The following is a 25,650-nucleotide window of genomic DNA, read 5'->3' as shown; positions in this document are numbered from 1 at the left end:
TAAACTTTTTAACATGGCATCCCTTTAATCATCTCTATGACCCTGTGCTCTGGGGGCATGGGAATGATTGAAAATACTCGAATGAGACAAGGAGATGTAAGAAAAAAAACAATAAAGGTGTACTATAAACTGGCGAGATTAAGAGGCAAACACACAAGTCTTTTGGCAGTTACTAAACGGCAGTAACACAAGTATGATCAGAGTATGTACATACACATGCTTTACAATTCCTTTCATAGTCACAGAGTCAACAAAATGACAATAGCTGTGTTTCAGCCATGGCGCTATCATGGAGGTTATGGAGCATACAGCATAGGATGTACAGTACACACTAGGACACCAGAACAATACACTGCACATGTGATTTGTTTTTATATACTGTGTGTGTGTGTGTATATATATATATATATATATGTATATATATATATATATAAAATTTACAGCTGATGTAAATGAATATAGCAACATACATTGTAGCGTGTGAAAATTGTATCCATACCACATGCAAATGGGCGTACAGGAAATGTGATAAATACAATACATTACACCTTTTGCTCCCTCTGTAATCCCCTTAGCAAACCATCTAGACATCTATATAGTTTTAAAATCAGAATAGCCTGACTGTACTTGCTGAGGACCCGTGTTGTGAAACTCTCTAATGACAATGTCATTAGATGTGCATGTACACAGTAAGTATATATATATATATATATATATATATATATATATATATATATAAAAAGAGCAGGAGCTGGGCACAATTACTGCCGCTATACACTACATGAGATCTATTCTATGAGATCTATTCCAGAAATATAAACCAACCTAATGGCATATACAATGGACTCAAGCATTATGTAAAGTTACAAATATTTTAAAATGTGTATTAGTTTGTCACATTAGAATTTTTGTAAAAGAATCGTGTAAAACCCCATTTATTTTTAAAGGGGAACACAAACTTCACAAACGTTACCACCGTTTAGTAACTGTGTGGAAAAAGAAGTTAAAGGAAGGAAATGGCAGCATAACTGGTACTGACACCTGACACTACAATCTTGTACTGTACATCTTGGGAAGCATGAGGCATAATTATACCCAAGAAACATTATAGCTAGTGTTCTGTGGAAAGACTGGAGCATTTCCTTATCTATACACAGGTTTACTATTTTTATGGCAAATGTGTAAAAGGGTCTTCTCATATGACCTAACTATTAAGTATTAATATAAAAGTTTATTGTCCTTCCATTTTTATAAAGTTGTGTACATTTTTAATTAGAAGCTTATAGACAAGGAAAATAGACTCCCAAATACGACTTCACTGACCTCCGAGAAGGAAAACTGACCCCCCCGACCCTCGGGCTGGAGATCACAAGACAGGTCAAGGAAGAAGACAGACACACAGACAGAGCCTGCCGCGGGTTGGTGGCTGCATGCAAAGACTTACACAATGAGCCAAATTTCCAAACATCTGAGTGTCTGAGGCGGATCAACATGCAATGTGAGCAAAGGGGAGGAAGAAAAAAACAGCAAGATAGAGAAGAAAGGGGCAAGAGATACAGTAAGTGACAAATTAGGGTCATAAGCAGGGTTAAAAAGCGGAGAGAAAGAAAGAGATATAGCAAGAAAAAGAGGGACAGGAAGGAGATGGAGTGAAAAAATGGGATGAGAGAGAGAAATGTTAACATTGCAGCACCAAGAACAAATATATCATTACAGTCTCCTCGCAGAGTGCTCAGAGGAGCTACTAACCAAACTACAGTCAGGCAAGATGGTTGTGACCAGCCAATGATACAGAACAAAACATACAGAAACCTTTCCCCATTCTGCTCTCTACTGAATCTATAATCTGCTACAGGCATTTCTTATAAAATTATTTTGTAATTTTTTATATTTTCATTAATACTATTAATAAATCCAGTTTTATCGTATAAATATTTATTATTTATACAACAGAAAACCGTACAATCACCTAATATATCTGTAAAATCCTGCTTACATACCCTTCTTGACAGTCAAATCTTTTTTTTTTTTTTCTTTTTGTGAAGTAAAGACTAAGGGCCCTATTACATTGAGAAATTATTGGTCCGTGTAATAGAGACAACGATCAACCGATGAAACGATCATCAGCTGATTGTTTCTTTAGGTCCAGACCTAAAATCATCAACCGGAGACCGTGCATCACTACGTGTAATAGCAATGTGTAACCGACGGCTAATGACTGAATAAACTGTTCATACATTACCTGTTCACAATCCCGATCTCCTCCTGCCCTCTGCTTGCTTTCCGTCACAGTGCGCTGCAGCTTCGGAGGCCGCTCAGCCAATCACTGGCAGGGGACTGCCAAATCCAGTAAATGACTAAGCGGCCTGCCAGCTCAGAGAAGCTGCAGCATGGGGTGGCGGGGAGGAAGCGGAGAACAGGGAACGGTAATGTGGACAAGTAATGTATAACAGTTTAGTCATCAGCCCATCTAATAAGACTGGTAAACTCCAATACTTAATCCTGACACCACTTATTTCACAATTGGTGTATACATCAATACAATGCACTACATGCTATCATTTGAGCTCTTTCAATCAGTTGGTTCCTCTATGTGCAGAGGCTGACAATATAGACAGGCTGCCATGCTATACAAGTAAATACAAATCATTATTCTAATGCTCTAAAGTTATCCTAAAGTTTTATTCGGTGGATCCATTGACGTAGTACAAAAGACTATTCTGTGGGCCATACCATACTACTTTGAAAGGACTGGGATCAACTATACTGTTAAGCCCCCAATTCCAGGGGGCGACTATGAGGAGCAAATGAGCGTTGTTAGCGTTCGTTTGCTCGTTTCCCGCTCGCTGTCGGTGCTATTCCACGCGGGAGGGGCTGCCCGGGTGTTCGCTAGATCGTCCGGGCAGCACATAAAGGATAGCGGCGGTCTGCTGCCGCCGCTCCTGTTCCACGGAGCTACGGCATGTTGAAAAACAAAAACTGCAATGATCAGCCAACATGAAGTATGTCGGCTGATTGCTGCCTTCTATTCCACAGGACGATTGTCGGCTGTAACAGCCTATATTGGCCGAAGACAGCCGACAATCGTTCCGTGGAATAGGGCCTTTAGAAGACAGCTGAATGTTACAGACATTTATAATGGGAAAACTGTTGGATTCCCTATATTATAAATAAATACTCAGGACCAGTGTCAGCACAGGGCTAACCCCGGTACTGCAGACAATATGTGAACGTGGCCTAAATCTGAATTCTCAAGTTTGTAACATTTGTATTTTAAGCCAAAAGTCAGAGAATACAAGAATTACGTAAAGTAATAAAAAAAAAAAGCCAGGAACACTTCTAAAACTTTGTTTTATGCTCTTATTCCTTATGGATAGTTTTGGTCACCCATTTGTTGCTGTTTTTATAAGCCAAGAAAAAGGATTAGTAATAGCATGTCCAGGCTGATGACCTGCCAAAATTTATCTGCAAGCGCTGGCTCAGACTGACACTGCGCTCTGTGAGTGGTCTAAGGAAATGAAAGTGATGGATGATGCCAAGTTATTTCTAGTGTCACTGGAACGTGTTTTAAATAAAAGGGGATAAGGGGATAAGAAGATTTGAAAGGATACTGGTCACGCTGCAGATACATGCACTATGACTGACAGCCCCTTGAGCAAATGTAGAAAATTGATATTTTTAGTTTAAAAGGCTCTTCACATAACAGAGAATGTTCTTTATACACGTGGAATATGTCAGTCAGTTTTGCAAGGGTAACAAAATAAAAATGTTTTTTTACATTTTTCATCCTGACCACAGGTCCTGTTTACAATATACCCATCATTATATGTAAATTATGGTTATTAGAGGGTACGAGTGAAAGTTTGTAAACACTTTACCCTAGGAATTATTTCTAAATATCATATGTTATGGTATACTACGAAATACTATACTGAAAACATGAAAGTACCACTCATAAAAGACTGACAGACAAGTCATACCCATCTACAAAAAAAATGGATGCTCACCTAACTCAGTCCTCTGCACCTGCCAATATAGTACCTTCCAGCCCCCTGTTCTTTCCTGCTTGTTCCTGTTTTCAAGATGAGAGGTCTAAACAGGGCCCACCTGCTCAGCCGATTGCTGACTGAAGGGAGAGACCGCTGTGGCCAGTGATCAATGTGCGGGCATGTCCTGTTGAGCTGACTTGTTTAGGAAGCAGGAACAAGCAGTGAAGAGTGTGGGACTTAAAGGGGATATGTCAGCTGCAATTCACGTTCCAAACTGCTGACACTGCTAGGTATCTGTTAGGTCTGGGAGATACATGTTACCTTTCATAAATCTGTCTGAGATTCTAGGATGTAAAAATGGATTTATTCTGTAGTAAGAAGAGTGAAAGAAGCTTTCAAGTGCTCCAGAACTGTTACACCTCCTCACTCCCCCTCCCATACCAGAACCTGCTGCGGACTCTGCTTCCAAGTGTCAATCAACAGGGAGGGGGAGAGAGGAGGCAGCTTGCAGCTATTCAGGACCTTGCAAAAGCCTCTTTGACACCCTGAACCAGAGAATAAAAGCAGTTTTCTGATTTTTTAAAGCAGAGACATATTTGAAAGGTACCATGTGTCTCCTTGTCCTTAACCCCTTAACGACATAGGGCGTACATTTACGCCCCCGCAGCCTGGGCCTTGGCGCAAACGGATGGAAATGTACATCCCGCTGGGAGCTGGGAGGACCAGCCGCGCGACATTAACCCCTTAAACGACAGCGACGTTTAAGTGTAAGTGACCGGAGCATCTCCGTGTCTGCGGGGGTCCTGATTGCTCTGCCTGACTTCCGGAGGCCACAGGCAGGCTCTATCAGAAGATCACAGATAACACTGATCCCTGCTATTTTATGGCATAGCAGTGATTAGTCTATGTAATCCAATGTATGTATGTAAAAGTCCCCTAAGGTGACTATAAAAAAGTAAAAAACAAACAATAAAAGTTTTAAAAAATGTCCCAAAGCCCCTCCCCCAATAAAAGTGAAAATCACCCCCCTTCCCATTTTATACATAAAACACGTAAAAATAATAAAGCTAAATAACATATAATATACTGTAGCATGCATAATCGTCCGATCTATTAAAAAATATATATTGTTCCCACACAGTAAACGGTGTGAACAAAAAGCGGCTTTTTTTAAATTACATTTTATGTCTAAAAAAATTAATAAAAAGCGATCAATACGTCTGATCTAGAAAAAAAATGTTACTAAATTACACCCCATACGACCCCGTAGGTGAAAAAATAAAAGCGCTATAAGAGTCACAATAGGGCCATTTTAAATATGCCTATTTGCAAAAAAAAAGTTTTACAGCTAATAAAAATAGTAAAATATTAGAAAACCTAGTAAACATGCATATCGCTGTATTCAAACTGATGTATAGAATAAAGAAAAAATGGCAGTTTTACGATAAAGTGCATTACGTAAACATGGAAACCCCCCAAATTTTGCAGAATTGCATTTTTCGACCCAAATTCACCCCATAAATGATATTTTGGGGGTTCTGTCATTCATTTTATGGCAGATTGAAAGATGCCATTACAAAGTATACCTGTTCCTGAAAAACACAAGCCCTCGCCTGGCCCTGTAGGTGGAAAAATAAAAGTGATATAGGTCTTAAAAGGAGGAAAAAACAAAAACACAAAAGTGACAATTGGTCCGGTCCTTAAGGGGTTAAAGCTAACTGTCAACAGTTTGTAACAAGAATAACACCTAATAGATTCCCTTTAAAACTGCTGGACTGAGTGCTGCAGTATTGCTTATTTTTTATTTTTTACCAGACACTAAGCCACATATAAAAAAAATGTTGAACCTAGACATCATCTAGGCTGGGTTCACACTGCGTTTTTGCAATCTGTTTAAAAAAAAAAAAAAAAAAAACGGATGAAAAACGGATTGCAAAAACGGATGCAGTTGTGTGCATCCGTTTTGATCCGTTTTTCCATTGACTTCCATGGACTTCCATTGACGTATCCGTTTTTTTTGACCAACACAAAAACGTTGCTGACACTATTTTTTTTGTCCGTTAAAAAAAACGGATCCATTAAACGGATTGCATAAATGCAGTGTGAACCCAGCCTTACATGTTTAATAGAGCTGTACTATGAAAAACACTGTCTAGGGCAGAATCTACCCCTACTTAAAATTTTCTGTGCAAAAAATCTGCTGGTATCCAAACTGTGTGAACACACCCCTAGGGATTTGCTGTAATACATATAATGTAATTGTGATCTGACAGCCACTATTCCATTATAACTGAATTATTGATTAGATAACTGAATTATTGATCAGACTTTGCACATTATGCAACGTCTGGCAGAAATCCGGGGCCAGTAAATGTACCGTTACTGCTAGATTACATGGATGTCTAAGCGACATGCAAGTGGTTTATTCAAAAGTGCTCCACATTAGATGGTAATTTAAACAAAGATTTTGTTATATAAAAATAGATTTCATTCAATTTACGATTATTTGCATCAATAAAGAAAAAATGATGAATTCACAATGCACTTGAATATGAGAAATAGCACAGGTTGTATTACCAAATGTGCTGTCCTTCTCTATTTACAGTGTATATTGTCTAACTGTATAGTGGTAATACAGAAAACTCATCCGTACTGACTAAAATGATGAAAAAGAAGATCCAAAAAAGCCAGAAAACTGACTTACATAAAATATAATTCTACAGCCCAATTCATATAATTAAAACATATCTGACTGTTATGCTCAGTAGGGGCAAAAGTGGCCATGTTTTTGTAGCGCTGGATAACCCCTTTAAGAAACTAGTGATCAATAGTGATTCTGTCACCAAGTTTAATTGAGAGTTTTACCCTCAGTGAAAACCAATATGGCTACACTTCCTGTAGTCGATATTCCTGCAGTAAGAGACATAATTACAGAATTCAGCGATTGCCCTTACTTCAGATATTTAATACAGTAACATTTTCTGGTGTATAAATTTTCTGGTAAATAAAATAGTCACAAAGATCAATAAGAGGTGTTAGCTCATGACAACATTTCTTAACCAACAGCTGCACAATGAATGTATCATCTGCGCAGCGTTTTTGCACAGGTGTCAGTTATTACACACTGTGCATATTCTCGCTTTCATTTATTATTACATGTCCTCCTCAGAGTAGACAGTCTTCAAGTGTGACAGATTTATCAGCCCACACCACATTGATAAATCTGGCATATTTAAAGAGTGCCTACTGTAACTTTGCACATAGTTTTAGAAGATCTGGACCAATGAAAGTTGCCTTCCCCAACCACCATTGCCATGTTTGTCATGAAGTAAGTCTCAAGTCTCCTACCTCAGGCAGCGCCACTTAATGGTAACTAGGGGTACAACACCATTGTTTATATATACTAAAGTAAACTGCTAGCCCAGGATATGTCAGATTTCAACAGTGCAGCCATGACTGAGCTAGTTCTCTTTTGATGGTAAAGGAGAAGTAGGGGCCAGCTGAGGGTGGGCAGTGCAACATATGTAGGCAGGGGCATTAGTCAAGATATTTGATATGAGAATACTGTCAGTCTACCTGCGTAGGCTAGGTAAACAGGAGTCTCATTGTCTCAACTAGGAGTCCTGTCAGGATATACTGTCTTTACTCTGTAATCCTACTACAAAACGCATAACCTATACTGCATCCATCCCTTTATTCCACTCATGCAGCTGGCTGGTGACTAGTCAAAACTTTTGACAAGTCCCTATGACATATGAAATATTTTCCAAATGATAGGGAAACTTTAAATATGTGTGCCAAGTCTACGGGGGAGCCTGCTGAGCTGAGCACAATGAAATCTTCTTGCACATCCCACTCCTAGGGAAATTATCCATGTTTGATGTGTGTCAGCTGACAGCCATTTCCAGTCTCTAGTGCATGATAGAAAATTAAGCACTTGTCTGCAATTTAATTATAGATAAGTAAAGTATTCCTATACCTCATTTTAGTGCTATGAATGAACAACACTACAATTGCCTGTCTGATAGAGCAGATCATGTCCTGACTTAGATACTTCACTGTAACTCTAGGATGCGGAGCAGAGCTAAACACGTCAATCAATATAATTGAAGGGTGAACTTCCCTGCCTCCGATCCCCACTGGTGCACTTCCATTGGCACTATCCCTGTTGATTGGCACTTCCTGCTCTCTGTTCCAATGCACAGAAAGCGCCCACTCAGCCGACCACTTACCACAGAAGTGACCCATCTCAGCAAGTGATTGGCAGATCTGGCACTTCTTATGTGTCGGGATGGTGAAGCACCAAGCTGCTGCTTACTATATTACAGGTAAACAACTTTTTCTGATCTACAATGTACAATTTACTTGCTAAAAAGCATGTGAATGCCCATCACAGAACTGGAAATTTTGTTGTAATGCCCTTCCATCCAGTCTTTTCAGCAGTGCCAACAGATGACAGAGTGCCATCTGGTGCACACTGGGTGAACTCAGATAGCCTCCTCTAAGACAAATCTACCCTGGTGACAGGTTCCCTTTAAACCGACTTATAAGCTAGAAAAAAAAAACGCTCTTATGTCTTTGTTGCAGTAAAGTAATGAATGGTTTGGTAAGCTTTAACAGAAACATTTCAGAAGCAGCCAATGGTGGATAATGGAGATGAAAGTCAAGAGTAGATTGTCCACCTCACTAAAATGCAATGAGCAAGCTGTGTATTATGGTTAAAAGAGTCAGGAAATAATCTCAGTGAATTAAATAATAAATAGGATGAGTATGAATAAGCAACCTATGGGTAACAGTAGAATAAGTGTTAGTTACTCATATACATAATAGAGGTGGCATGCATCTCGGTATAGGTTCAAGGAAGTGAGTTAACTGAATGCTAATAAAGGAGACTGTAAGAAACCTCAAATATTGTACATAAAGGTGCATTACTAATTCTTTTGTTGGTTTGGAGAAAAACCTACACGACACAAATATGATATATACCACACAGTGTAGATGCATTAATACTAAAAAAAAAAAAGAAAAAGAAAAAAAAAAGAAAATAATACCTTGGAACATGTTTTAACATATAACAAACAAAGTTTTGAAGAATGGAAGACAATACTAAAAGGCATGAGAATATACAGCACCTATACCAAGTAATTCCCCCCAGTTTGGCTTTTCTCCAGGTATTATTGTTTAACAACACTGAATACCAGAAGATTTAGTTACACTTTTTACACCTACAAAGAAACAGATGTCAAAATGACAACAAATCTCTAGAAAGCTACATATGATAAACAACAATTAATGCATGTCTATAAACAGCCAACTTGTTTTAGTGTTATGGTGCAGTAGAGAGGTTAAATTATCCAGAGGAGAGTTTATCAATGTGGGCCTAGGTGTACTTCATGAAAATGGTACAGACTTTTGCACAAACCACCCGATTTGCGCAAGAATCTGCACCTTTTCCCTAATATATGCTCCACTCACCTGGCCGGGGGAGCACGGCAAGGCGGAGAGGAGACGTGGTCCACTGGATTTACTTAAACATGTGTGCCTCTTAGTAAATCTTATGTGGGGCATGGGGGCAGGGCTTTATTTAAGACCAGCGTAGGGGTACGTGGATCTTGATAAATTCCCTCTCACTGTTTACAGTTTTAGCAGTAAGAAGTCCCATATATTCATTATGGAAAAGTGCAATCAACTAGACTTTACAAGATTGCTGGGGATGCAGGATCCTGCCTAGCTTAGCATATGCAAAATGGACACCAGATTTCTGTGGAGGTGGTGGAATTCCAGGACCTTCCCTTAAAGAATCCTGCATGGAGGTACTGCGTGGGAATCGTCCATCAAGGAATGAATCTGACAGTCATTGCTTCAATCAAGCCGGAACTGTACCACCAACTCACATCTAAAAAGCATGTAAATAAAGTTTATACGTTTTTTAGACTTGTTGCGGTTTTTTAAGGCAAAGACAGGAATTGATCCAAAAAGAAAAATAGTTTATACAAAATACCAGAAATACTGGTATATACCAGAAAAATTTTTTTAGTATCTGTTCCTGTGTTTGCAGAAACCCATGCACATACTGCAGAAACTACCCCATTCATGCACAAAATATATTTTTAGCTTCAAAAATTTGTGAATATACCTTAAGAGATCCTAGCAAAATTGTGTGAGGATAACCGAGACTTGTCTATACGCAAAGATGTAATTACTGCCAAAGTGCCTTATCTAAACTCCAACTTGCAGGGTATAAATAGTTATGCATCCAATATTGTGTTTAAAGGGATTTTCCAGGATCCACACCATTTAGTTGTTTGCCAGAGCTATGTTGCCTATAAAAGAAACAGAGCTGGAAGCAGGCAGCTCAATAGTGTAGTGGCAATGCTTGGTTACTGCAGCTCAGCTCTCATTACAGTGAATGGCAGCTGAGCTGCAATAATCCAGCACAACCACTGCATAGTGTATGGGGCTGTCTGCTTCTATTTCTTTTAACTGTAAATGGCAGCTCTGGCAAAATCACTGATTGGTGGTGGTGGGTGTTAAACATCCACCAATTAGACATTCATGCTTTATCCTGAGGACAGGCCATGAATAAAACAAAGTCCCCAAAAAAACCTTTTATGGTTGTACTTAATGTAGAGATTTGTTTTCATTTTGACATTATTAATATTTCTGTTGTGTAATAAAGATAATCAAGGGCGTTCCCCAATAAAATATCAAATGAATGAGAGGAATACTTCTTATATGTACTGTTATATAATGAACAGACTGACATATTATACAGTTTTTATGTTGTGGAATTCTAAAACACTTATCTTGATTACAAAGAAAATGGTAGCTATAATGGTAGCTATAATGGTAGCTAGATATTTTCACTTTATCACACCAGTAAACTGTCTCATATCTTGCTCTGACTTCTTCTATTATACAGTAATTGTATAGCAATTGTAACAGTCATTTTTCTCTATTACTTAATCTAAATAACTTTTACTCTATCTAGTCTCTTCTTACCGAGCTGCCACCACTGGAGATTTCTTGCCGGGGTCCATTCCCGGGATTGATGGCTCCTCCCCAAGTGACCGTGTGTCCTTGTTTAGCAGCTGAAGTCGAGAACTAATCTCCCCAATTACAGACGGCTTTTCTATTTCCACAGGGCCTCCATGTGAAAGAGGCCGACTCTCAATTGGATCTCCCCATAACTTAGATCTTCTCTGAAAGAGGTAGCGCGGACGGCCCGCTGCAAGTTGCTGCTGGGCAATAAGCTCACTGTCCGAGGACTGCTTGAGCAGGGGGTCCCTGAAGGTCACGGTGCCCTTCATCAGTTGAGACTTGAGTTTGGGCTTTGGAGGCACTGGTGGCTTCTCGAGTATAAAAGTTTGACCGTCGGCATACGAGGTGTAGGTGTCAGTGGGCTCCCCACTCTCTGAGGATAGAGTGGACATGCTGGACACAGTAGAGATGGTGCTCGTGGTCTCCAGATGGTGGTCACTCGAGCTCCTGGTGTCCACTTCCTCCACACCGGAGTCAGTAGCTGACTCTGGATGGGGGATAGGGGCATCAGAAGGCTTCCCTGAGGGTGTTATACCACTAGCCAGCTTGGCAGATGGCACAGCCAAAGTACCAGGCCGAGACAGTTGGCTGATGGGGGTGCCAGGTTTGGTGACCAGGACTCCATTGGCAAAAGCATCAGGAGGAGGCAATAGCCCAATTTTTGCTAATTCTTCTCTTGTTTCCTCATCACTTGAGGACAGCATGGCTGGTGGCAGATTATTACCCCCAAAAGGCTCTACTTCCTCCTCTGAGCTTCCCTGACCAAGAGTTTTATCAGAAGAAGAGCTTGATGGAGCTTTCTCATCAGTATCTTGTGACTGTGTGGCCTCTTGTTTGTCAGTGGTAGCTGATGACTCCTGTTGTTTATCTTCTGTCCCATTGCTGGTAGCGTGCACCATTATAAGCCCTGCTGTTTTCTGCTGAGAGGTGTCAACAATGCTTAAAATCATAGGTTTCCTTTCCTCCACCCTGCTCTCAGGTCTTTCTGGACTTTTCTCAGCACGACCCTCTCCATCTCTTCTAAGTGGAACACCCCACTGGCCTTTCACAGAAGCCCCAGAGGGGCTATATATGGGTGAAGCTGACCCTTCGATCTCCATTCCCACCTCCCCCTCTTTGGTTTGAATTTCCAGAAAGAGTGGAGGACCTCTGTCAGAATCTGGGCTCCTTACTGGTGTAGGTGTCCTTGGTGGAGGAGAGGGTTCCTGGGCTGAAAGCGCACGTTCTCTTGCGGCCAGCGCAAGTGCAAGAGGTGAATTTGGATCAAGGGGCTTACCAGTAAGGGGGTGGATGAATGTAGAATGAGGGCTGCTGTACATCAAAGACTTAAGTGAAGAACCTGGAGAAGGTAGGAGGACATCACGACTCCCCAACAAACGCTCATCAACAGAGCGTGAAGGTTGCAGAGAGGGGAGATCTGGAGAAGGTGGTGTCCCCTCCAATGCTCCGACCGAGAGGAAGACTGTGGATTTACGCTTCTCATCCAGCCGTCGCTCACGTTCCTTCATTACTCCAGCAAGTGCTGTTGCAAAAGGACTACCTAATGGATCATGGTGCGCACTTCCTAACTCCATCATACTTTGTCGTGGGCTGCGTCGAGATGGTGAGGGATCCCGTGAATAACCCCCAGCCATGGCTAAGGCAGCTCGTTCCTGTGCATCTTCTACTTGAAGCTGTTTCACAAGGGGACTCTTTTTGCGCTGCGGCTTCATTGGTGCAAAGAATCCCATATTAGCATAAGGATTGTCCATAGCCCGACTTCTTCTTTTTAATTTTTCTGGAGGTGTTGGGGATGGGCCAGGTCGAGGAATGCTTGTAGGTTCAACAGGAAGGTGAGATGTATCTTGAAGAATGATCATAGAACGAGCACGCTTCTGTCGGTCAGGAGGAGGGAGGGCACGATCCATGCTTAACAGCTCTGCAGATCCCATTCCATGTGGAAGCCCATGAAGTCTGGCTTCATAACCTGGTTTAAAGCTGGAATGCACTGTATCATACCCCCTACCAGGAGGGGGTGGTGGAGAAAAAGCTGGGGGTGGCCCAGTGTCAAAGTAATAGGGGGAAGGAGGTGGGGGAGCAGATTTCTGTGGAGGTGGTGGAATTCCTGGACCTTCCCTTAAAGAATCCTGCATGGAGGTACTGCGTGGGAATCGTCCATCAAGGAATGAATCTGACAGTTTCTCATCTTCACCTAAGGGTAGACACAAAATTACAACCTTACTTAATGGGCAATTCTTCAATTATACGGCATAATAACTTTGATGGTGTTATAGGAAATAGTGGTAAATATTTATAAACTTGCAGATCAGTACTACTTAGCAATTTACAAAAATGTCTGCAAATAAAAGACGTCTTTACTTATGTTTATAGAGACAAAAAATTGGAAAAACTAAATGCTGCCAATGATGAAATATGTTTATCTAGTCTCATTCTATTTAATATTAGTATTTGATTGATACAAAATATAACAGAGAGCAAGGCGGTCAATCATAAATGCTTGAGACATAAATTTGTTAATTGATTAAGGGCTCCATATAACAACAAAAATGGTCTCAGCGATCTATTCAGAGACAGCACTCTAATACACAAAAAGCTGTAAATCCCTAATCAGTACCGCACTTTTTTGACTTCTCAGCCCAGAATGAGTAAAGATTTACAGGAATAAATGAGAAGTTATGCTTATTTAACTTTTCCCACAGCACTATATATCAATCTGCTCAGCTTCCTCTCCTCTATAACATGCTGTCTGCAGATTAGACAGCATTTTCAATGTGACAGATATCACCGTTTTCATCAATATATGTTTCATACATACACACATTATAATCTGATGTTACTGAACTATCAAACTGCATATATACCTAACTACCAACTAACTTTATGGTATGGTAGTCAGGAGGTTTAGCTTTCACTGTTGAGTAAAGATGTGCTTTAGCTTACCCACAGACTTTGTCCGAGACATCCCATGATGGAGAGCAATATGAGTTTTTTCTCCAGGGATTTTAGATATTGCATGTGAAGAAATCCCCTGTCTCTCTAGCAGCGACTACAGTAGACAAACAGGAAAAAAAGAACATGAAGCGATTGAGAAGATAACATAAAAATCAATATATATGTGGGAGAGCTTGTAGTCAGTATAAAGATGTGTAAAGAGTATGTTGCTGCTTAATCTTACACTTATCTCGGCTGGGGTGATGCGCCTACTTGTTGGACGCTGTTTTACTGTAGCAGCTCTTGAGTCAGCCTCAGCAATCTCTGGTCTCATGGAGGGATCAGAGGCCACCAAAATCTCATCTAGTCGTTCTGAAAGTAATAAACTAGTTTATTCTCTTAAACATTCTTTAGTGCATGCTTAAAGGCGAACTATCAGCAGGTTAGACAAATCTAACCTGTTGATAGCTCCCTAGTGTGCACAGAGCGCTGAGGATGAAGGTAAGTCTCTTACCTTCATCCTCGGCGCCGTTCCAGTGCTGTTGTGAAATCCTCTATGAGACTTACCTTTATCCTCAGCACCCCGTGCACACTAGGGAGCTATTAGCAGGTTAGATTTGTCTAACCTGCTGAGAGTTCCCCTTTAATAGCCATGGGAATAAAACAAAATGCAATTTTGGGGCTTTAAACTCATATGTGCAGAAAATAATAATAATAATAATAATAACAACAATAATCTGATATTAATCCATTTCTTTTGTTATCTAACTAATAGTTAAATGGTTAAACTCAGAAATATGTAGACTATTAAGTAACATGATTTGTTCCCCTTATAGCTGCATTGAAGGTACAGACATACACATTACTGTACCATGATAAAGCAAAAATACAAAAAAAGGACATTGTATAAGAAGTGAGGACATTAGATGAAAGTATGTAACATTATCAATATACTGCAACTGTTGCACTGTGTAGATAGATAAAGGTATGTATGGAGAGATATACAGATAAAGGAAATATCAGCCCTGCCCTCAAGGATAGTAAATAGCTGTACACCATAGAATAGTTACAAACTAAAGAATAAGCTACATAGAAATCTCCTAGGTTTGGATTGTTACCTTTCTTTTAGTGCCCACCAACAAGAGAATGTGCCCCTTACAACCATTTAACATCCATAATTACCTGTTTTACTTCTACATTTAATTGAGAAACTGCAACGAAGCAAAGTCTAGACAGATACGAATATTCCCACAACCCAGAGAAGAGAAAAGATGGTGAAACCACTACATGAGAAGCCTATAGATAATTATTAATTCCACCCTAACACTCTTAGCTAGTCATTTCATGTGACCTAACATTTAGCAATTTTTCCCAATCTTACCTAGTTCCTCCAGTTCAGCTGTCATGGACTTGGATCGCAGGGTAAGAGTGGTGCTTGGTGCTCTCTTTGGAGGTGGGGGAGCTGGAAGAAAAAGAGAAGTGACCTTACATGTCTTATCCAGCAGGCGGCGAGGGTCCGGAAGAAGCCGCCGTTTTTCCAAAACCATCTCCTCATACTCCCGAGATGAGGGATCGCACTGCGCTAGCAGCTTCCCAACCCTGCGTCTTGACTTCATTCTTGAAGCCTATTGCTGGGAGCCCTGTCCCAGCCATACGGGGTAGCGGGTGCACTGTGGCCACCTTGTGCACTAGCCTACATTAATCTATAGTAACAGTTTTCTGTAATGCAGGTTCACTGCGTCGCCAGCAGCAGCTTCACTTGACTCCTCAACACTGACAGAAGCCTGATGTTTTCTTGTTATGACACTCTTCACATCTTTTATCTGTGTGTCCTTCTTCTCTTTTCCTCATCATTCTATAACTTCTCCATTTTCTCAATCCTCCTTAGACTATCTTTTCCATCTCCCTCTTTTTAGTCATCTTCTCCTCTGTCTCTCTCCCTCCCTCTATCCTGAATGCACTGGCATACAGTTAGCAGTTCTTGCTCCGTTTCTATGGTAACCCTCGCTTCACGCTTCAGATGGAGGGAGGGAGAGAGACAGGCTACACCACAAAGAGACACTGATACTTAAAGACCTTATACTATCTCCAGACAAAAAGATTCTGCTATCTAGATAGAGAGAGAAACTCCACTTCATGGAAAAAAATGGAAAATGCATTTTCCAGAGATAATAACCAATGCAATTAAAAAACTAAAGCTATGTTTTACTCCGACAGATAAACAGAGAAATATATAATATAGATGAAATAGACAGGATAGATAGATAGATAGATAGATAGATAGATAGATAGATAGATAGATAGACAGGAGATAGATAGATAAGAGATAGATAAGAGATAGATAGATAGATAGATAGATAGATAGATAGATAGATAGGAGATAGATAGATAAGAGATAGATAAGAGATAGATAGATAGATAGATAGATAGATAGGAGATAGATAGATAGATAGATAGATAGATAGATAGATAGATAGATAGATAGATAGGAGATAGATAGATAGATAGATAGGAGATAGATAGATAGATAGATAGGAGATAGATAGATAGATAGATAGATAGATAGATAGATAGATAGATAGATAGGAGATAGACAGGAGATAGATAGATAGATAAGAGATAGATAGATAAGAGATAGATAGATAGATAGATAGAAGATAGATAGATAGATAAATAGGAGATAGATAGATAGATAGATAGATAGATAGATAGATAGATAGATAGATAGGAGATAGATAGATAGATAGCAAATAGATAATCCACGGCACTCACGGGGTTAAACAGTGAAAAAAGTAAGTGATTTATTGCAGCATTCCAATATAGATAGATAGATAGACAGGAGATAGATAGATAAGAGATAGATAAGAGATAGATAGATAAGAGATAGATAGATAGGAGATAGATAGATAGATAGATAGATAGGAGATAGATAGATAGGAGATAGATAGATAGATAGATAGATAGATAGATAGATAGATAGATAAATACATAGACATGGGATAGATATATAGATAGATAGATAGATAGATAGATAGATAAGAGATAGATAGATAAGAGATAGATAATAGATAGATAGATAGATAGGAGATAGATAGATAGATAGATAGATAGATAGATAGATAGATAGATAGATAGATAGATAGGAGATAGATAGATATTAAACAAGGATGTTTGTAGTAACTAATCAGTTAAAATCTGGTATTTCTGAGTTCAGGTTGACAATGAATTGAGTGATCTGGTTGCTATGGCTGCTTATTCACATCATTTCCACAGATGTGCCCTATAGCTTTTACAAAGCTTTCCATTAAACTGGGTAAAATGACTCTATAACGTATAGCCATCTTAGAGTTTTAGTGTGTACTTTTAAAGAGGTTCTAATAACTCGAGGACCCTTCCTCAAGCCAATGCAGAGACCAACTGATTACTACAGGTGTGGCTTCAAGAATCATGCCACTCATTTAAATGGATGGGCTCATACTGAGGGGTGGCAAGCTCTCATATATAAAAAAAATTTAGACATACACCAAACTAAAGAAGTTTTTTTGCAGTCAAAGGATTGGTGGCAAATGTCCGATTACACCACTGGGATTCCACCCCGTGGTCGGGACCTCAAGCAATAAGACATTTATCACCCATCACAGTGGTCCCCAACCAGTGGCTTCGGAGCAACATGTTGCTTGCTACCTGATGCTGTGTGGCTCATCATAAGAATATTGAGTTATGACCATATGCACTGGCAATTTACAGACACTTCTAACTTTTCCAACAACTTGTATCAAATTTCAATCAGAAGATGTTTGTGAAATTATATGTTTCTCTACATTCTGGCTCATAAGGTACAAAGAACTGGGGATCTCCAATGGGAAGATGGTCCCCAAAAAATAGAAAATTATGAACTATTTATAGATGACTTTTCTGTGATGGTTTTATATGAAGGGATGTCTATTGTCCCTGCCTTGTAAATTACATGACACAAAAAATGATTGGTAAAAAAAAGAAAATGAACTGCATCATTAGTGGTAGAAACAATAAGCACTGAGGTGAAGAAGGGAAAAAGCCCCCTTACTTAAAGTGTAACTGTCATTTAAAATATTTTTGCAGAACTAAATAGTACAAGTGATTTTAAGAAACTGCAATACATTTTATTAGGCAAAAAAAAGCCTATTTCTGTATTCATAAAGCTGTTTTGCAGCCTCTCCCCTCACTTCTTATCTGTGCATTATCAGGCAAAGTCGTCTTTCTTACAAAGAGGAAAAGTAAGGACTAGATCTGCTGAGTTCATTATAACATATGGAGGGGGGAGGGGACGAGGGGGGGGGGTGATTTAGCAGAAACAGGAGACAAGCAGCTGTGCAGTTTGGAGACTGTCTGGCTACATAAAATGCCAGGTCAGAAAGGTTAGTGTTTACCTGGGAACTTGGTTAAAGACTGCAGGATGTTTTGCTCTGCAGGGCTGCAAGGAGTACTCACTGGACCTTCCCCCTTCATAGACCATAATGGACAGTGAGTGGGGGAGGCTGCAAAACATCTTTTTGAGTACAGAAGGAAACTCTTTTGCTTAATAAAACCTATTATAGAGTTTCTTAAAATCGATTGTACTATTGATATTTATTAATTTCTGAAAAAAGACATTGAAGTGACGCTTTAATAGCCATATGTAGTATAAAATCTGTAGGAATGCTTAGCAGTTTCACAGATTATGATGCATTTTATTTTTTTTGTAGACTGTCTATTGATAACTGAAACATCCCCAGAGCGTTCAGAACCACGGTAAAAAACAGACGGCTTTGCAATATTAGGCCATGTTCCCACTGCGTATAACACCGGCCGTTCTGTGACCCGACCGGATCACAGAACAGCCAGTGTTACTGAAGATCATCCCAGCCGGTACTGCAGTACCAGCCAGATGATCTTCATTTCTGGTGAATTCGGATGCAGGCGCACCCGTGTGTGCCCACATCCCAATTCACTGCTGTACACAATGGAGCATGTCAGTTTTTCTTGCAGCTGGATGAAATCACGGCCGGAGCGTATACTATGTGTATACGCTCTGGATAGGATTCCATTCATTCCATGAATATCGGCCGCAGAAAACTGACATGTCAGTTTTTCGTGCAGCCAGATGGAATTAGAGCCGGAGCGTATACTATATGTATATGCTCCAGACGGGATTCCATTCATTCAAATACAACCTATGTTTAGCATAAATCACGGCCGTTGTTGCAAACTGCAACAACGGCCGTGATTTATGCTAGACATACTGTACGTTGTGTGAACATGGCCTAAAAGGGATAACAAAGGCTAGCATGTATAGTTCATGGTTCATAGTTCATTACAACAATTAAACACTGAACGTGAAAATATTTAGTATTATTAGGGCTATTAATGTTGCTATTGTACTAATCTATACTGTTAAAAAGTTCCAACATTTTATAACTTACTGTGCTAAAATTATGCGGGAGAATGTGGAGCAGAGAGCAGTACCAGTTTCTGCAGGCTAACCCTAGAGAATGCCTGCAAGAATTAGTCAACATCAATAGACTCCTATCACAGATGAGCTTGCAGTCACTAGTACAGCTCATTTGTTAGTGTCCATTCAGGAGAAATACACCTAATTACAGGGGTCAGAGCATATCTTAGGTTCACTTTTAACAAGCATCATCCATTAATATAAAATAAGAATCTAATGAAGTTTAAAAAAATCAAAAATATTCAGTGACTCTACTGACAGCACATGAAAGTGTGCCATATGTCAGGGGATTTAACTTTGAAATTTGTACTGTGGACGCTCGCTCCACAGTGTGCAGTGGGGAGTTCTGATGCGGGCCCGCATGGATGCACCTGCATCAGAATTCTGCAGCCCTAAATCTTTTCAGAGACTAGCCATTCCGTAACCCGGCCGGTTCACAGAACGGCCGGTCTCATACGTAGTATGAACATGGCCATACACTGTTTATCTTGTTATCTGAGGATATGTTGGTCAGCACATGCACAGTCAATTCATGTTGTTGTAAGCAGGAAATATGGGGCAGCTTAAAGCAGATGTGTCCACAGAACAACTGAAAACCACACAGACTAAAGTTGTGGCTCCACATTTGTGTTTTAAATAGATTTGAAACGTGTCCAAATCCAAGCGCCTATTTCTTCTCCAGTACCAAAATGTTCTAATCAAAATGTACTAAGCCACAGGCTAAGCAGCTAAACACCAAAATTTTACATGTCCTTGTCTATTTAAAGGGGTTATCCAGCGCTACAAAAACATGGCCACTTTTACCCCACTGTTGTCTCTAGTTAAGGTGTGTTTTGCAATTAAGCTCCATTTACTTCAATGGAACTGAGTTTCAAACCCCACCCAATCTGGAAACAAGACAGGGGGAAAAGTGGCCATTTTTTGTAGAACTGAATAACCTCTTTAAGTAATGTTTGTTACTTGTAAGGTGAGCAGGATACTGGCTGCCCAGCGTGAGGTGAGAGGGATACTGGCTGCCCAGTGTAAGGTAAGAGAGATAATGAATGCACAGATAGATGCTTTCGGTGAGAGGTATACTGGCTGCACAGATAGGTAACTTGTGAGGTGAGTAGAATACTAGTTGCAAAGATAGGTGCAGTGTGAGGTGAGCAGGATACTGGGTGCACAGATAGGTGCAGTGTGAGGTGAGCAGGATACTGGCTGCACAGATAGATGCAGTGTGAGGTGAGCAGGATACTGGCTGCACAGATAGGTGCAGTGTGAGGTGAGCAGGATACTGGCTGCACAGATAGGTGCAGTGTGAGGTGAGCAGGATACTGGCTGCACAGATAGATGCAGTGTGAGGTGAGCAGGATACTGGCTGCACAGATAGGTGCAGTGTGAGGTGAGCAGGATACTGGCTGCACAGATAGGTGCAGTGTGAGGTGAGAGGGATACTGGCTGCACAGATAGGTGCAGTGTGAGGTGAGCGGGATACTGGCTGCACAGATAGGTGCAGTGTGAGGTGAGCGGGATACTGGCTGCACAGGTAGGTGCAGTGTGAGGTGAGCAGGATACTGGCTGCACAGATAGGTGCAGTGTGAGGTGAGCAGGATACTGGCTGCACAGATAGGTGCAGTGTGAGGTGAGAGGGATACTGGCTGCACAGATAGGTGCAGTGTGAGGTGAGCAGGATACTGGCTGCACAGATAGGTGCAGTGTGAGGTGAGAGGGATACTGGCTGCACAGATAGGTGCAGTGTGAGGTGAGCGGGATACTGGCTGCACAGATAGGTGCAGTGTGAGGTGAGCAGGATACTGGCTGCACAGGTAGGTGCAGTGTGAGGTGAGAGGGATACTGGCTGCACAGATAGGTGCAGTGTGAGGTGAGCAGGATACTGGCTGCACAGGTAGGTGCAGTGTGAGGTGAGCAGGATACTGGCTGCACAGATAGGTGCAGTGTGAAGTGAGAGGGATTCTGGCTGCACAGATAGGTGCAGTGTGAGGTGAGAGGGATACTGGCTGCACAGATAGGTGCAGTGTGAGGTGAGCAGGATACTGGCTGCCCAGCGTGAGGTGAGAGGGATACTGGCTGCCCAGTGTACGGTAAGAGAGATAATGACTGCACAGATAGATGCTTTCGGTGAGAGGTATACTGGCTGCACAGATAGGTAACTTGTGAGGTAAGTAAAATACTAGCTGCACAGATAGGTGCAGTGTGAGGTGAGAGGGATACTGGCTGCACAGATAGGTGCAGTGTGAGGTGAGCAGGATACTGGCTGCACAGATAGGTGCAGTGTGAAGTGAGAGGGATACTGGCTGCACAGATAGGTGCAGTGTGAGGTGAGAGGGATACTGGCTGCACAGATAGGTGCAGTGTGAGGTGAGAGGGATACTGGCTGCACAGATAGGTGCAGTGTGAGGTGAGGGGGATACTGGCTGCACAGATAGGTGCAGTGTGAGGTGAGAGGGATACTGGCTGCACAGATAGGTGCAGTGTGAGGTGAGAGGGATACTGGCTGCACAGATAGGTGCAGTGTGAGGTGAGAGGGATACTGGCTGCACAGATAGGTGCAGTGTGAGGTGAGGGGGATACTGGCTGCACAGATAGGTGCAGTGTGAGGTGAGGGGGATACTGGCTGCACAGATAGGTGCAGTGTGAGATGAGCAGGATACTGGCTGCACATATAGGTGCAGTGTGAGGTGAGCAGGATACTGGCTGCACAAATAGGTGCAGTGTGAGGTGAGGGGGATACTGGCTGCACAGATAGGAGCAGCAATAAAATAGTTTATAGCACTATAAAAATGATATATAGTATCTAATAGTGTCTAATAGAAATTTTGTAAAGAATAATACTATTTACAAAACGATTTATTCTATCAAGAATTACTATGAGATGAATCAGTTAGATAAGTCTTCTTCCAAGCCCTTGAGCTAGCACCACCAGGTTCCTTAGATAAAAGCGTGAAATTTTTTTTCAGGAACCAAGAATGAGAAATTTTGAGACTGTTGAAGGTGGTTAAAGTCATAAACTCAATTCTGCACTTTTCTATCAATAACAAAGGGGCAAACAACCTGAAGGAGCTGGAGAGCAAGCAGTCCTCTGAGTCTATTGCAACAGGGCAGACAGGTCTGTTGAAGAGCAGCAATTATGTGAGTAGGAGGAATAATTGGACCCCTAACGTTAAGTTCAGATTTAGAATTAAGAAAACATCTTAAAATACATTCACTTTTTCCTTCTGTGAAGCAAAATTGTAAATTATGACAAACTCAATCTTGGCAAAATAGCAGTTTCTAAGGATTACAATCTTGAAAAACAACAACATGCATGACTTGACCAGTGATTGTTCCAACTTGTGCTGCTACATTTCTCAGAATTACTTCATAGCAAGGACTTTACCAATATTCTATCATCTAAATACCGAAAATGGCCATGTGAATCCTTGTAGCTGAACCTGTAGTTCAACCATTCCAAAAAACCATGTATAAACTGCTCATAGCGTCAATAAAAGCTACAAATAGTACCCATAGAGGGAGACTTATTAAACTGGTGTAAAGTAGAATTGTCTTAGTTGGCACTACCAACCAATCAGAATCCACTTTTCATTCCCCACAGATTCTTTGAAAAATTAAAGGAGGAATCTGATTGGTTGCTAGGGGCACCTAAGACAATTCAAATTTACACCAGTTTCCAGTCTCCACGCACACAGACACACTTTGCTGTGCGTACTAAGTACTGTGCTGTGTTTCAAGAAAACAGTCATGAATGCTTTCTGTTGAAACAAGGAGATTACAGAATGCCAAAGAATCGCCTTTATAATTTCTTTGGAATTTTGTTAGCAGAGGAAGTTTGGTATTTGCAGTAGGTGTAGGGTGCATTGGTGGTAGCAGACTGCTGGGCAAAGAGCCAAAGAACAAATTGTCAACGTGAGCTGGCTGACTATATGTGTAGGCTGGATGACATGATCTAGTTCAATTCCTTGTCACATTATAATTATAAGGGTTTGCTGGCCACTTCAAGAAACTCACGTCCGGAGTTTGTCTTTTGTGTGTTGTTGTATTTAGATAAACCTGAGGATTCTCTTCGCTTTAACTTTAAGCCTCTGTTCACACAAGGTGATTTGGGGCTGTCTATAATATTCATGATTATATTATTTGCAGCCATAATTTTTAAAAGATGGTCGTGAAACAACATTATATGAACATTACAAGAGGAAGGTTTTTCTGAACCTAAATGTTTCAAGAGTGAAATAAAGCACATGGGATTTTTTCCAACTGGTTGTACAGCCTGCTTTCTACTACTTTGTATTGTGTGACTATAGCCTAAGGCTGATTTCACACTACCATAATATGAATGCATTTTTTTTATGTCGAAATATGGCTGCAAGACACTGCCTGACCACGGTTCCTATGTGTCTGACTTAACCTTTTAGGCATACTCTGTTCTCTGGCTGCTGTCCTGCCCCATACTGCCTTTTATTAAATCCACTCATCTTTATCAGGAATGAAAAACCTTCAAAGTAAAACGTCTTACATTACAAAAGACAAGTGATTCACTATTGCTATTGCATCAACTAATCTCACCTCAGCTGTGTTGTTGACAATCTAATAAAAAAAAAAAAAGGTGAGTAATCCCTGTTGTATAATATGATTAAATATTGAAGCTTGCGTTGTGGAGTAGAAAACCAATTATATAGCATTGGGTGTTATCTAAACCATCGCACATCTAAACAAGCTCACATTTTCACAGTTCTTAAAGAACAATTCTATATGGCATAGCTTTTTACTGCAATACAAATTACATGACTTGAACCCATTTGACTGTACTGTAATCAGTGGCGTAGCTACCATAGAGGCAGGGTATGCAGCTGTTATGGGGCTTGTGGGGGAGGGGGGCCCAGGTATGCACAAGGAAGATGAGAGCCTCCTGTATCCTTCTGCTTAACCCCTTATGTACTGCAGTGTGTAAGTGACGCAATGTTTACCTACATGCTGCAACACAAAAAAAGGGTTAACAAGCAGAAGACAAAGAGATATTTGCTTTACTGCACTGATAACCCCTGACCCCTGTTCTGGCTGCCTGCCGCAATCAAGTAGGAAAATGTGCAAGACTCCGTGAAGAGGTCAGGGGTTATCAGTGCACGGGCAATCAAGGAGATATCTCCTTGTCTTCTGAACATTGGGTCACTTACACACTGCAGTACATAAGGGGTTAAGCAAAAAAGAGAGTCTGCTCTTGCACCTATGTATTTAACTATAAGGGCTCTTAATGGGCCCTTATAGTTAAAAACAGTGGCCTAACAGAGCAAGCAGCCAATGTCTCTCTACTCTGCCAGTCACTCTTGTGGCTGCAGGCAGGATTCTTCCTCTGGCCACAAGACATTTTATTTTTTGGCCACATCACCGAGTGTGTGTGTGTGTGTGTGTGTGTATGTATGTATGTATGTGTGTGTGTACATATATATATATATTAGTGTAGGGGAGGGTGGGCCCTTTCGATGTTTTGCTATGGGGCCCCATGAATCCTAGCTACGCCCCTGACTGTAATCTTTTCTTAGCTAAAGGGACATAATAAGCAAAAAAGGAACAACAGGGCTCCAGATGGCGACCAAAATGGTCGCCAATGCGACTGACATTTTGCAAATGGCGCCCAGATTAATTAATCTGGGCGCCATTTGCGACTGGCCCCGGCGGCGGCGCGCTGTCTCTTTAAGATGCGCGGCTGATGCGCGGCTGCCGGGGGTGTCCCGTCCTATCCCCGGCAGCGCGGCGCATCAGTGAGCTGCCTGGGGCCCTGACTTCCGGCACAGGAAGCGCACGTCAGAGACGCTTCCTGTGTCAGAAGTCACAGCCCCGGCGTACAGGGAGCTCACTGACGCGCCGCGCTGCCGGGGATAGGACGGGACACCCCCGGCAGCCGCGCATCAGCCGGGGACAGCACCTAAAGAAGAAGAGGATCGCCGGGGGAGCGGGTTGTCAGGTGAGTTTGTGTGTTTGTTTTTTTTTAAATATTGCTTAGCATAGAGGAAAGGGGGGGGGCATCTATAATGGGGGGAGAAGAGGGGCCATCTTCAAGGGGGGGAGAGGGGGCCATCTTCAAGGGGGGGAGAGGGGGCCATCTATAAGGGGACGGGGTATCTATAAGGGGGGGAGAAGAGGGGGCATCTATAATGGGGGGGGAGAGGGGGCATCTATAAGGGGAGGGGGTATCTATAAGGGGGGGAGAAGAGGGGGCATCTA

The 25,650-nt window shown here is 41.2% G+C and overlaps 1 protein-coding gene across 3 annotated transcripts in view; it reads right to left on the bottom strand.

Annotated features, from left to right (window-relative positions):
* The window catches only part of SHANK3 (SH3 and multiple ankyrin repeat domains 3), a 244,325-nt gene that overhangs the window by 6,027 nt on the left and 212,648 nt on the right, over positions 1-25,650 (bottom strand). Inside the window, exons 19-23 of one of the 3 annotated variants that reach the window (XM_069979855.1) lie at positions 15,343-15,423; positions 14,206-14,333; positions 13,971-14,076; positions 10,992-13,221; positions 1,324-1,476 (exon numbers count right to left, since the gene is read on the bottom strand). In XM_069979855.1, the coding sequence (XP_069835956.1) occupies positions 1,324-1,476; positions 10,992-13,221; positions 13,971-14,076; positions 14,206-14,333; positions 15,343-15,423 (2,698 nt within the window). The remainder of the gene's footprint in view (positions 1-1,323; positions 1,477-10,991; positions 13,222-13,970; positions 14,077-14,205; positions 14,334-15,342; positions 15,424-25,650) is intronic. The other 2 variants (XM_069979872.1, XM_069979864.1) reach the window with 2 other exon arrangements.

Source organism: Dendropsophus ebraccatus, chromosome 1 (assembly GCF_027789765.1).
Source record: "Dendropsophus ebraccatus isolate aDenEbr1 chromosome 1, aDenEbr1.pat, whole genome shotgun sequence".
Taxonomy (NCBI): Eukaryota; Metazoa; Chordata; class Amphibia; order Anura; family Hylidae; genus Dendropsophus; species Dendropsophus ebraccatus.
The sequence above is the reverse complement of the archived record's forward strand: the minus strand, read 5'-3'. Positions and strand labels throughout refer to the sequence as shown.